The sequence below is a fragment of the Ascaphus truei genome, chromosome 3, assembly GCF_040206685.1.
Source record: "Ascaphus truei isolate aAscTru1 chromosome 3, aAscTru1.hap1, whole genome shotgun sequence".
Classification (NCBI taxonomy): domain Eukaryota; kingdom Metazoa; phylum Chordata; class Amphibia; order Anura; family Ascaphidae; genus Ascaphus; species Ascaphus truei.
The window spans coordinates 418,598,304-418,612,808 of NC_134485.1; the positions used below are offsets into that span (position 1 = coordinate 418,598,304).

Sequence of the window (14,505 nt, forward strand, 5' to 3'; positions counted from 1 at the left end):
AGTAGCCTGTGCGTGAAGATTACAGAAAGGCTCAGGGGAGACACGCAGCTCTGAGTGCTGAAATGTGGCAACAGGCCCAGCAGGCAGCTCTAATTGTATGTGAAGATAAAGGACGCAGGGAACGCACTGTTCCAGAGCCATCAGCACATGATGGAAGCAACCACCTCATGAAATGCAGCACACATTCCCGAGTATAGATTTTCTCTCTCTACAGCAATGAGAATGGATGACAATTTTTTGTGGTTTAGGATATGTTGTGACAGGTCTTCCAAAGCAGCAATCCCATCCACACTGCATTAAGAGTAGAGATGAGCGTGTTTGAGGAGGGGCACAAAATCAGAGCCCCTCCCAAACGTCTGTGTTCAGAACAATCTGAACCGCTGCTTGGCCAGATGTGCCCAGGGCGGAAACGAGGCACAACCCTAATTTCTGCTTCTGAATTGGACAGAGGGGGAAAGGGCTGCACATGAGAAAGGGTGAGGGGGGTGTGTGTGAGGGGGGTGTAGGGGAAGCAACCTAGTTAGCCGGGAAAGCAGGGGATAGAGGGGAGAGGAGGAGGTTTGCTGGAGAGAAAGTGACAAGAGTGCGTGGAAATATATTGAAAACAAAACGTGTCTAGGTATGCATACGTTTGTTTTTAGAGCGAGAGAAAAAACACAAACACACACACACACACACACACACACACACACACACACACACACACACACACACACACACACACACACACACACACACACACACCTGAATGGTATAGGTGTCTGTCATTTATTATTTGCCTAACGCAGCCCTTCCAGAGCATTAACCAGTGCTGCAGTCCCAACAGAGGGATAATATATATCAGTTTTTATATCGTTAATTGTTTAAGCTGGTGCCTCACCAGATATAGGTGTCCCTGTCAGTGTATCCAAATATATCTGTATGTGTGTGTATGTGTATATGTGTGTATATGTATGTTTGTGTATATGTGTAGACACACCCAAAAAAAAAAAAAAAAAAAAATACAATTTCTGGTGCATTTGCATGTCTCAGACAGGTCTGCAACCCTGTATTTCCCCCATTATTGCTCATCACACAGAGCTTTCACTGCAGCAAGGGATTCTGGATAATGATATGAAAATGAGCAGTGTTTCATTCTGTGCTTGCTGTCTGAGACACCACAAGTGGCATTTTTATTTACTGTACACCGTATGGGGGAGGGTTTTTTGCACTTTTTTTTTTACCCACTAAAACGGTTATTAATGTCTGTCAATAGACGCGCGCATGCGTCACACACAATTTAAATGGAAATATATGGAATCATTTTAGATTCAATTAAAATTAGGACTATATTCTGCCATAATCTAAGGCAAAATCAACACACTGGTGCAATTGAGCATCTCTGAATGAATATTATAATGCAGCCTTGACCTTCAAGTTTAACCATTTGTTTCCATTTTTCCAAAATTATTAAATATAAAGATGCCTGCGCGGCGTCTATGGCATTCCCTGGTGGCTATTTGGGGACCACGGATGAGTACAACAGGTAGGTTTAAAAAGGCTGTGGGGGAATACCTCTTAAAATGAAGTGATCTACACCACTGACAAAAAGGCCCAGAGTGCATTGCACAGCATTGTACCTACTTGGACAGTAGAGGGCTTTATGCTATACTGTATTTGCCTTTTGCTTTGTAACCAATTATAAAAGAAAAGAAAGCTGTATTTACTGAATGCAGCAGACGAAGCTTGGTAAGTTCTGTTCTCCGCCCCAGTGTCCACCGGGAGGTGAAAGGTGCCCTCGTTGGCACAAGATGAGGACGTCTGCGGCCAGGCTTGTTTCATCAGGAGCGTTGCTTTAATCGAAGACAGAAGCAGACGGTTACTTATCACATATGTGGGTGGTTGCACTTCTGAGATTAAGCACATTACAATTCCTTTGCTTTTATCTTCACGTTCTTGAGGGCCGAGTACAGTAAAGAAATTGCGTGCGATAGAGCAGGGGGGCTCGACTCCAGTCCTCAAGCCCCTCCAACAGGTCAGGTTTTCAGGATATCCCGGCTTCAGCGCAGGTGGCTCAATTAGAGGCTGTCTTTGATGAGCCACCTGTGCTGAAGCTGGGATATGCTGAAAACCTGACCTGTTGGACTGGAGTTGAGCACCGTTGTGATAGAACATGTATTTAGCACATCTGTTTCCCAAACACTTTTGCTAGCAAAAAGAGCACAGCTTTAGCATTATATATGGCACACTAGTGTGTACAGGCATACCCCGCTTTAAGTACACTCACTTTAAGTACACTCTCGAGTAAGTACATATCGCCCAATAGGCAAATGGCAGCTCACGCATGCGCCTGTCATCACGTCCTGAACAGCAATACCTGTACCGAAGCTGTGCGCAAGCAAGGAGACTATAGAGCCTGTTACAAATGCGTTATTTACATCAGTTAAGCACGTATAAACCGATTGCAGTACAGTACATGCATCAATAAGTGGGGGAAAGGAAGTGCTTCACTTTAAGTACATTTTCGCTTTACATACATGCTCCGGTCCCATTGCGTATGTTAATGCGGGGTATGCCTGTACTATATTTGCTTAAGCTGAGAATACTTTCCAGCTTTGCTTTTTTCTTTTGTATACAAAAAGAAATCAATGGTAAAGGCACAATCCCACAAGTTATATATTCTGCATGTTTTAGCTCACATGTCTCCGTACAAATAAGCTATTATGCATCTCACTAGCAGACAAAAAAATAGCATGGAGATGAAATAGCAACCATTTTGTACATCCCAGATATGAGCAGATCTCAGGACAGCGCGAGTATAAACAAGAAAGGAGCGAACATGGAAAGAAGTAAAAGCATATTAAATAAAATATACATAATCAAAATGGTGTTTTAAAAATACACAATGGGTACTGTACGTGTGTGTGTGTGAACCGTGCCAGAGCGGGAGAAATGGAGCCACAGTTTGTAACATTTACATGTTGCTTTTGAAAACTGTACATCAGCAGTCTTAGGCCGTGATTATACCAAGCAACGCCACGCGGCGCAAAAACAAACGGCACAAATCCTATTTGGTGGTTGCCGGTCGCGCATGCGCAGTAGGAAAGAGCCGGTTGCACATGCGCACTAGGGAAGTGTCAGTCACGCAGGCGCGGCAAAATACAAAAATGTTGCCCGGGAGCCCGTGCACGCCATGCTGCGCCACTGAGCAGTGTGCATTTTATATTCAGTCATTTTGCTGTTTGGAGTTTTTATTTTTTTATTTTAAGAATGAAGGCAGCAATACTATTCCCCCCTTTTTTCTTATTTTTATGTGTAAAGCCCATGACAATGTAGAATTCTATATTCTTACCTAGGGCTGGCAATCGTTTAGTGCTCCTGTTATAAAAGCTGAAAAAATCCTGATTGTGTGTCTAACGAAATGGCCGCCTTAACTTTGTGCTGCAGTCTGAAATGCTGAAGCCGATATGCAACACATTACCAAGTGTAACATTATTGTTACAGCTTTCGCAGTAATAGACAGTCCAGCAACAGATCTGTGTGATACTTTGTTGCCAAAGGTCAGAGCTCAAAAAAGATGTGTATGAAAGCTTATTCCAAAAGAGGAAGTGGGTGTGACGTTCTAAATGGTTGCTAAGGAGCCAAAGAATGATCAGTCCATTAAAAAAAAAAATCATAAAAAATGGCATTAGGAGACAAGAAGAAAAAAATATTACAGAACAGATTTCTTAAAATAAATAAATAAATAATATAGGTTTCCCCTTTTTGCTGCTTTGAGGACAATTGTAAATCAGCTGCACGTCATTCTTTGAAACACACAGCTGATACATATACTGCCACATTAATTACATAGATAAATGCTTTAATTGTATTGCAATTCCAATAAATATTCCCAAGCGAGAATTCGCTGATCAAAAATGGCTCTCAATTTTCTCCACTACTGAGCACCTGTAAAGTTGACATCCTATTCCAATAGTAGTGCTGCTGGTAGCTAAACTTTGAATAAATAGCTGTAACTCCCTTCTCATGAAGGGGGAGCGCAGGAGAGGAGGAGGGGAGATGGGCGGATTGTGGCAAAGCATAAAACAGGCTGGCTACAATGGATATGATAAGTGCTGCTTTTGTTAATGCAACACCTGGCAAAGTTCACATGTATACACTACTTGTGCCTTTAGTTTCTGGGTGTTCACAGGCAAGAGCATATACAAGTGTTGTAATAAGCATTAAGTAATTGTAAACCTCATTACTTCCAACAAGACAGAATTGCTTTAAGAGTAAGCAGAATTTACATTACACAAAGACTATTAAATGATTTACAGACTACATAGCCACTCTTTAGGACATTAGACCAATAAAAAGTATTACTGTACTTCAAACAGATTAGTTTAGAAACTAATTACCCACTTAAACGCTTTCATTTTGAGAATGGAGCATCAATCACAAAATGGATTCAACTGCTAGGACAGGTATTAAATGAATATTCAATTGTGAAAGTATCTTACTGCCATTTCAGTCACACTCCACTCCTAAAATACAAGGGCATAAGATTACTAGTTTACACCCCAGTGACAGCGACTACAAGGGTCCAGATCCACAGAAGAGTGCTAAGCTTTAGCACGCCACAGCTCCCGTTCATGTGCATGAGTAACAGGGTGCTATAGCTTAGCACCATGTGTGGATTTGGGCTTATGAGTAAAAAGGGAAACCATCATATGAGCTTTTAACGAGATGTCTTCCTTTAGTATTGGAAAGCCATGGCCATGCAAGGTGTGTGCAAGTAATCGCTCTGCTGACGAGGGCACTCAGGCGTATTAATGGATGGCTTGAATAAACCTGCCAGTGCATTTATGCGTTTGTCAAAGTAATCAGCGCATTGGACAAAAATGGCCTACATATAGGACTAGAAAAACACTTAAAAAAATGGGCATGATTCAGCCCTAGCTATATATATCTACAGACACAGACACGAGAGACAAACAGGAGAGACACAAACAGACCACACACACACACACACACACACACACACACACACACACACACACACACACACACACACACACACACACCTCTAGCCATAAATCTCATCCACACCGGGGGAAGGAACAGCACAGATAACATTCCAAGAGACACTGTTTTTTAAGTAACCTTTTGCTTCATTCATTGTAACATCGCCGGAAGAAGAGATCAGTGTATCTCGAAAGCTCGCACAAATAAAAGCATTTCGTTAGCCACAGAACGGTATCATCTATTTATTTTTTGATTATTGAAGCTCGGCTAACACGGTACTGATACCTCTACATATATATATATATATATATATATATATATATATATATATATATAAAAATGTTTTTTATATTTTTGTTTTTTATATTTTAATTTTTTTATGCAATACATTGATTACAATTGTAATTAACTTGTTTCATACCATATACACATTGACATGCTTTACTTATGAATTAGGCATCTGTGCTGGGTGCAACATCTTGCCACATTTGATCAGGGCTGCAGCAATTTGGGTGTAGTGTGTGAAGGGCGCTGTCTTTATTACTGTTATATAATATAAATATAAAATAAATATATATATACATACATACTGAGTTAAGTTATGGTGAGTAAAAAAAAGTGACAAAAACCTCCACAGCAAAGCAAATATGCAAATGTAAATACAACTGTATGCTCATCTGCATGTCTTAGGCAGGTCTGCAACCCCGCCTTTCCCCATTATCACCCAGCACACAGCACTTCCACTGCAGCAAGGGATTCTGGGAAATGACATGCAAATGAGCACACAGTGCCACTTTTTGCTTCAACAACCATTTTTAACATGGTTCCCTATAGGCTTAAGCTTGCTGCATGGTCACAGCTTTGAGCACAGCCAGGGTTAAGGTGCATACACATTTGCTTTGCTGTGGAGGGTTTGTCACTTTTTTTACTCACCATAACTTAGCTCAGTATGGTAAACCTCATCCTTTAGCTTCTCTGCATACCCAGTTTACCAACCCCACACTGATGAGACACATAAAGGTCGAAACAGCTGTCTGTGGGTGGCTTTTCTGGGTATGCACCTTAACCCTGGCTGTGCTCAAAGCTGTGACCATGCAGCAAGCTTAAGCCTATAGGGAACCATGTTAAAAATGTTTTTTTGAAGCAAAAAGTGGCACTGTGTGCTCATTTGCTGCAGTGGAAGTGCTGTGTGATAATGGTGAAAGGCGGGATTGCAGACGCACGCACGCACGCGCACACACACACACTCACACAGACACACACACTCACACAGACACACACACTCACACAGACACACACACACTCACACACACACACACTCACACAGACACACACAGACACACACAGACACACACAGACACATACAGACACACAGACACACAGACACACACAGACACACACACAGACACACACAAATGACCCCCACACCCCCAATACATTTAAAAATTACCCCCACACCCCCAATACATTTAAAAATTACCCCCAATACATTGAAAAATGACCCCCACACCCCCAATACATTTAAAAATTACCCCCACACCCCCAATACATTTAAAAATTACCCCCACACCCTCAATACATATAAAAATTACCCCCACACCCCCAATACATTTAAAAATACCCACACACCCCCAATACATTTAAAAATTACCCCCACACCCCCAATACATTTAAAAATTACCCCCTCACCCCCAATACATTTAAAAATTACCCCCACACCCCCAATACATTTAAAAATTACCCCCACACCCCCAATACATTTAAAAATTACCCCCACACCCCCAATACATTTAAAAATTACCCCCACACCCCCAATACATTTAAAAATTACCCCCACACCCCCAATACATTTAAAAATTACCCCCACACCCCCAATACATTTAAAAATTACCCCCACACCCCCAATACATTTAAAAATTACCCCCACACCCCCAATACATTTAAAAAATATCCCACACCCCCCAATACATTTAAAAATTACCCCCACACCCCCAATACATTTAAAATTACCCACACACCCCCAATACATTTAAAAATTACCCCCACACCCCCAATACATTTAAAAATTACCCCCTCACCCCCAATACATTTAAAAATTACCCCCAATACATTTAAAAATTACCCCCACACCCCCAATACATTTAAAAATTACCCCCACACCCCCAATACATTTAAAATTACCCACACACCCCCAATACATTTAAAAATTATCCCCACATCCCCAATACATTTAAAAATTACCCCCACACCCCCAATACATTTAAAAATTACCCCCTCACCCCCAATACATTTAAAAATTACCCCCAATACATTTAAAAATTACCCCCACACCCCCAATACATTTAAAAATTACCCCCACACCCCCAATACATTTAAAAATTACCCCCACACCCCCAATACATTTAAAAATTACCCCCACACCCCCAATACATTTAAAAAATATCCCCACACCCCCAATACATTTAAAAATTACCCCCACACCCCCAATACATTTACAAATTACCCCACACCTCCCAATACATTAAAAAAACACCCCGCACCCCCCAATACATTTAAAAATTACCCCACAACCCCCAATACATTTAAAAATTACCCTCCTTGGGGATGATGGTCAGGCCGGTGGCTTGCGGGGGGGGGGGGGAAGGGGGAACAGCGGCATGCAGGTGATGCGGGGGGGGGGGCAATTCTGCAGGGGGGGGGGCAGAAGGCCCAATGCTGCATGGGACGACGGCAGCGTGGGGTGGCTGAACGGCCCGGTCCCTGCACGGGGTGAGGGGGGGGGGGGCCTGTGCCACGTTGGGGGAGGGCCGGTGTGCTGCGGGGGGAGGGTGATGGTGCACCGATGCTGCCGGGGGGTGGCGGTTTTGGCCGGGGGGGTGGGGTGTAAGTGCTGCTGGGAGACATCTGTCTCCCGGTTCTGCTCCTCCAGCGCGCGCAGGGAGAGCCAGGGCCGGGTTCAGCGGGGGGGGGGGGGAGGTTTTTTTTTTAATTTACTGCTTGTTTCCCGCTGCTGGCGGCCCTGATCGCGGCGCCCCTCTAGCCAAGCCACGGCGCACCAGGGCGCCGCGGCGCACAGTTTGGGAACCACTGCCCTAAGGCGATTGGGGACATAACATGGCAGCACGCAACGGAACTGAGCACATTGTAATAGTGAGAATAGCACAATTTGTTCCAAGTTGGCCAAAAGCAGAAGCAGCCCGATGCCCTGACATCTTACAGTATCCAATTCCCAAAAGGTAAACTTTATTTTTTTAATGTAGAGAAAGAGGAATGCATCGGTCAGCGTGTTTTTCCTTAACACTTGAAACTACGTGTGTGTGTGTGTGTGTGTGTGCATATAGAGCTGCAGTGTGTGTGTGTGTGTGTGTGTGTGTGTGTATATATATATATGTATATATATATATATATATATATATATATAGAGCTGCACTGTGTGTGTGTGTGTGTGTGTGCGCGCGCATATAGAGCTGCTGTGTGTGTGTGTGTGTGTGTGTGTGTGTGCATATAGAGCTGCAGTGTGTGTGTGTGTGTGTGTGTGTGTGCATATAGAGCTGCAGTGTGTGTGTGTGTGTGTGTGTGTGTGTGTGTGTGCAGAGCTGCAGTGTGTGTGTGTGTGTGTGTGTGTGTGCAGAGCGTGTGTGTGTGTGTGTGTGTGTGTGTGTGTGTGTGTGTGCGCAGAGCTGCAGTGTGTGTGTGTGTGCGCGCGCAGAGCTGCAGTGTGTGTGTGTGTGTGTGTGTGTGTGTGTGCAGAGCTGCAGTGTGTGAGTGTGAGTGTGAGTGTGAGTGTGTGTGTGTGTGTGTGTGTGTGTGTGTGCAGAGCTGCAGTGTGTGTGTGTGTGTGTGTGTGCAGAGCTGCAGTGTGTGTGTGTGTGTGTGTGTGTGTGTGTGTGCAGAGCTGCAGTGTGTGTGTGTGTGTGTGTGCGTGTGTGTGTGTGTGTGTGCATGGAGCTGTAGAGTGTGTGTGTATAGAGTTGTAGAGTGTGTGTGTGTGTGTATAGAGCTGTAGAGTGTGTGTGTGTGTGTGTGTGTATAGAGCTGGAGAGTGTGTGTGTGTGTGTATAGAGCTGTAGAGTGTGTGTGTACAGCTGTAGAGTGTGTGTGTACAGCTGTAGAGTGTGTGTGTGTACAGCTGTAGAGTGTGTGTGTGTGTGTGTGTGTGTGTGTGTGTGTATGGAGCTGTAGTGTGTGTGTATAGAGTTGTAGAGTGTGTGTGTGTGTGTATAGAGCTGTAGAGCGTGTGTGTGTATAGAGCTGTAGAGTGTGTGTGTACAGCTGTAGTGTGTGTGTACAGCTGTAGAGTGTGTGTGTGTGTACAGCTGTAGAGTGTGTGTGTGTGTGTGTACAGTTGTAGAGTGTGTGCGTGTACAGCTGTAGAGTGTGTGCGTGTACAGCTGTAGAGTGTGTGTGTACAGCTATAACTATACAAAAGTGTCTATTATTTTATGAAAAAAGCCTACATTTATCCTATAATAGTAATAATCCCCAAAGAACAGGGCATTACTGGCCAATAATGCCCTGGCTGGGTTAAAGTCCCTCGGCTTCGTTTCAGGCCTTCAACTCTTCCAGCCAGGGCATTATTGGCCAGTAATGCCCTGTTCTTCTGGGATTATTACTTAAGTAGCTGATTAAGTCCTCAGCAAAACACAAAGCATTCATTTTTCACAAGACAATTTACAAGTTGTTTTATTAGAGTAATTGACTTCTTTAGGAGACTTCAGTCACCCTTATTAAAGTGTTAGACAACTCTGACTTGCTGCGTGGGACTGTCCCTTTAATACATTCAAGGTCACTCGGAACCGGAAGGCATACTGAATATACTCATCACCAGAAAGAAAATGATTTCTAGCGAGATAAAAACACCCCCTCCCCTCACCTACTAAAAAAATATACAAAAGGGCAACAGGCAATGTCTGTGCAAAGTCCTAATCCCACTGAACCACACCAACAAGGACCCAGACGTTCACAGTACTGTCGCCTGCCAGGCTATTATCTACCAAAACCCAAGCGGATCAGCCCTTCCTCCGCTGCTAGAGAGCACTGCACTACAATTATGGATACGCCGCTGCAGTGGGTTCAGCCAACACGATTGGGTAAGCCAAATTAGTCAGAATTAACCCCTTTCCTGCCAGAGGGGACAGGAGTCGGGGAGAGGTGGGGGGAGAGAATACAAACAGTAGCAGAACGCCATCCCATTTTGGCTGCTGGAGAAACCAGTAAAGGAATCTTTCCCTTCCAGAGTTAATAGTCCTACAGACACCCACAGAGAAAATACCACGGTATAAGCTTCCAAATAGATTGCAGACCGACGACAGGCGTCGAGTCCGCCCTACCGAGTTTGACTCCACTCCAACAGAAAACAGAGCACACTAGAATCTGACATTTTATAATTGGAGCGCTTAAGCAGAAAAGTGGCCTTTATTTTTATCCATGTTTATGTTAAAAAAAAACCAGACAAAAGCCAACAGATGCTATAACAATTCAACTACAAAATCAATCATACCCACTTCGAAAGTGTTAAATGTCGATTATGAAGCAGCCTAATATTATTAATGGTGCCTTCTCCCTAACATTCATAATAAGCACCGCTTATAGATGCACTTCAAATTGTAAGCGTTTTTATTTGGTATAATCTATTTAAAAACTAAGCAAAAGCTTTTAACAAGTTCCACTAGTGAATCGCATTGTCGCTGCTTCATTTACCTGAATATGACAAAGGAACCAGGGAGAGACAGGTGGGAGTGTTCCGGGTAATATAAACAGTACAGCAGCGAGCACAGCCTTATCTTTCCACCATCAGTGGCGCTACGGTATATACGTCTATCAGTGCATTTGCAGGCATCGGTATATACGTCTATCAGTGCATTTGCAGGCATCGGTATATACGTCTATCAGTGCATTTGCAGGCATTTGGAGGGCGGGATCTGTAATCTCCTCCTGTATATGGTTATATGTAATAAATCCTAATCTTACATCTAAAAAAAGAGACTCAAGAGCCAGTCTCTTAAGAGGACATGGCCATACACATCGCCTTGGTACTAGATTTAGTCATTTGTTTTTTCCTCTTAGTCTGAAACTTTGTATCCTCCTGCAAAATGACAAATCAGGTACATGTAGCTAGAGAGCAGGGGTGGCCAACTCCCGTCCTTAAGGGCCACCAACAGGCCAGGTTCTCAGGATATCCCTGTTTCAGCACAGGTGGTTGTCTTTGACTGTGCCATCTGTGTTGAAGCAGGGACATCGTTAAATCCTGACCTGGTGGTGGCCCTTGTGGACTGGAGTTGGCAAGCCTTGGTTTAGAGATTGTCAAGCAGGGAAAAGGGATGGGGGGGGCGGCACAGAGGAACATGGAGGGAGAGACTGGCGGAGAAAGAGGACCCAAATGGGCCTTCACCAGGAGGAAAAGGGTGTACATTCTGGTCAAACTTCTTTCCAAAAAGGATTCACTGATTTTGCCAATCCAGACACACTGCAGACTTGCAGAATATCCGCTTCCACTAGTGCAGGGGGTGAGCAACTCCAGTCCTCAAGGGCCACCAACAGGTCAAGTTTTCAGGACATCCCTGCTTCAGCACAGGTGGTGCAGTCTTCGATTGAGCCACTGATGGAGCCACCTGTGCTGAAGCAGGGATATCCTGAAAACCTGACCTGTTGGTGGCCCTCGCGGACTGGGGTTGCCCATCTCTGCACGAAGGGGTTGGTCGCCCTCTCGTACTGAGGAAAGCGACTCTCCCAAATACAAAGCAATAAAAGCGGAGGTATAAAGCATTTCTTCAGAAATAAAAATCACGATTTGACTGCTTATTTGTATATTTCTTTGAAACAGAAAACTCCAGTAGTATCGCACAATAAAACAGAGGAGAGATACAGTACAACCGAGGCAGTCACTGCACTATGTGTTTGGGAACCTGCACATGATGAAATATTCAGTGGGTTACAGCTGCTCATAAATCTGTACAAATGCAAATAATGCGGAAACCTTTTCACTTTGCAGCACAATGCAGAGTTTGGAAGGGGACCAACTTTACCATAGCAGAAATAAAACCCTGCGTTACGCCGTCACTTTCAACTGCTGTCCGTGCCAAACACATAACACACAGAAACACATGAAAATCTCCTGGATGAGAAAACACGTGCTGGAATCTGCAGCCAGCTGCAAAACAGCAGGTTTCTCAGCGGCTTTCCTTACCTGGGGCATAGCCTGGGCTGGTGGTGGCGTACATATTGGGATTGTACGCAGCAGCTGCTGCAGGGTATCCAGCAGGATAACCTGGAGAGAGAGGAAGAAATCACATGAGCCTGTATCACTTCAAAATGCCATTATTATTGATACTAAGGCACTTATTCAATATGCTGTGAAGTTGCTTGTGTGTGTCAGGGAAGCCTCTGAGCACAATTGAAATGAATGTAACTGACAGGCTACCCTGACATGGAGAAGCAGCGTCACAGCACATTGAATAAGGGCCAGAGAGCATTTTATTGACATGCTCTATCTGTAAGACACTTGCGGTGCATAACTTCACCCCCCTTCTTATAATGATAGGACAGCCAAGAATAGTTCTAAGCGTGTTTTTAATTTGCCACTTGAGTGCCACTGTGATCTGGGCCATTGGACATAATGAAAAAAACACTTCATTAAACGTCATATGAGCAGTACCTCCATTGTTTCCAATTATGATCGTGGCTGCTGAGGTGGCTATGGAGCCGGTCACAGCTAGCCATGCCAATACCAAACTGAAGGAATAAATGCGGTCTTCTGTCACACAATAATACCCTTAGGGATAACAGAGCAGCCGTTTTATCTTTTCAGCCGTACTGATTTTCTGGCAGCCGAAAAGGTTTTAGGTGAGGATCCTGGAGGTCAGAGCTGGGGTGCACGTTTCATGCAGCATCATACTCCTGCACCCTTACAGAAGGCACAAGATGCGAGTGAAAGACGGGCTTCTTGTTCTTGACCATTTAAATGAGGAGCCAGGAACAAAATTGTGCTGCCACCATTGGCAGTGCAGCGGTTAAAGAGGCGTTGGAAATATACATAGATAATATATTCTAATGACAAGTTTTCCACTGGAAATCCTTTATAAAAAAAATAAATAAAAACCAGGTCCCTTTATCAACGTACGAATTCTTGTGTGGAAACGATACTGGAACATATTTTTGACATACTTTTGCTATGGTCATTATTATGAACGCATTTTTCCTCGACTCTTTGGCCTTTCACTGTGGGAACAGAGGGGTGGGTTTATGTTTTGTTCACACTCTATACCAGGGGTGGGCAACTCCAGTCTTCGACTGAGCTACTGATTGAGTCACCTGTGCTGAAGCAGGGATATTCTTAAAACCGGACCTGTTTGTGGCTCTTGATGACTGGAGTTGCCCACCCCTGCCCTGTACCCTCCTTTAAAAAAAAAAAATCACTCTAACTATATAGTTTTATTTTGCAGAAGACGGACTCTGGTAACCAATTTGCTGCATTTTAGGAGATAATTTTTTTGTTATTATAAAATCGGTGGAGCGGCCCCAGAAATGAAAACGATACCTTCTCTTCTACGAAACGAGTACATAAACTATACCAAGATTGTAATTCAGAAAAGTGTTTAGCATTCACAAAACAGAAATCACTTTATCTTCTATGAGACAGCACGTGGCCTTGGCTGGGCGCACAGACACATTTAGAGGCACTTCAGTTTTTTTAATTTGCAAGTGGGGAATAAATATAGAAAGACAAGTGCACCGTGGCAGCCATAAGAGCGACAAAATGGCGAATCGCAGGGAGAAAGCTTTCATTTTATCCATGTATTTAAATCACAACCGTGTCCAGAGAAAAATTGAATTTGACACTATTATGCCCCAACGTAGTTCTTGTAATCTAAACCAGGGGTGGCCAGCTCCACTCCTGAAGAGCTACCAACAGGTCAAGTTTTCAGGATATTCCTGCTTCAGCACAGGTGGCTCAATCAGAGGCTCAGATTGAGCCACCAGTGCTGCAGCAGGGACTAATTGAGCCACCTGTGCTGAAGCAGGGATAACCTGAAAACCTGACCTGTTGGTAGCTCTTGAGGACTGGAGGTGGACTAAACAATAATTCGACCCAGATTGACTGCTTGGAATTTCTAAAGACCCTTTAATTGTACCTTTTTAGCAGGTAATGTACGTAATGAAAAACCGCTGTACTCAATGTACCTAAAATCTCCCTATCCATGCATGAAGCGGAGGAGAGCCCGTCGCCCTCCACCACTGGTTAAAGCTTAAAGGCCATTAGATCAACTGGTGGATTGATAGGACAACTTCAGAAAATGGATCCCAGAAACGTTCATCTCACAGGGAAAAAATCCTCCTACTACATGTGTATGTACACAAAGCATGTACACAAAGCATATACTGTACACAAGTTAATGTTTCAATGGTAACATGCCATTTGTGCATAGTATGCTGCATAAGTATAGGTATCCCACATGGACGGAGGGGCTGAAGGGTTTCGTTTCCAGTGGAAAATGTTGGAAGGGCTACAATATGAATACT

The 14,505-nt window shown here is 43.8% G+C and overlaps 1 protein-coding gene across 2 annotated transcripts in view; it reads right to left on the bottom strand.

Annotated features, from left to right (window-relative positions):
* The window catches only part of FAM168A (family with sequence similarity 168 member A), a 152,294-nt gene that overhangs the window by 16,640 nt on the left and 121,149 nt on the right, over positions 1-14,505 (bottom strand). For both annotated transcript variants that reach the window (XM_075592730.1, XM_075592731.1), the window contains exons 4-5: positions 12,173-12,253; positions 1,707-1,832 (exon numbers count right to left, since the gene is read on the bottom strand). In XM_075592730.1, coding sequence (XP_075448845.1) covers positions 1,707-1,832; positions 12,173-12,253 — 207 coding nt within the window. The remainder of the gene's footprint in view (positions 1-1,706; positions 1,833-12,172; positions 12,254-14,505) is intronic.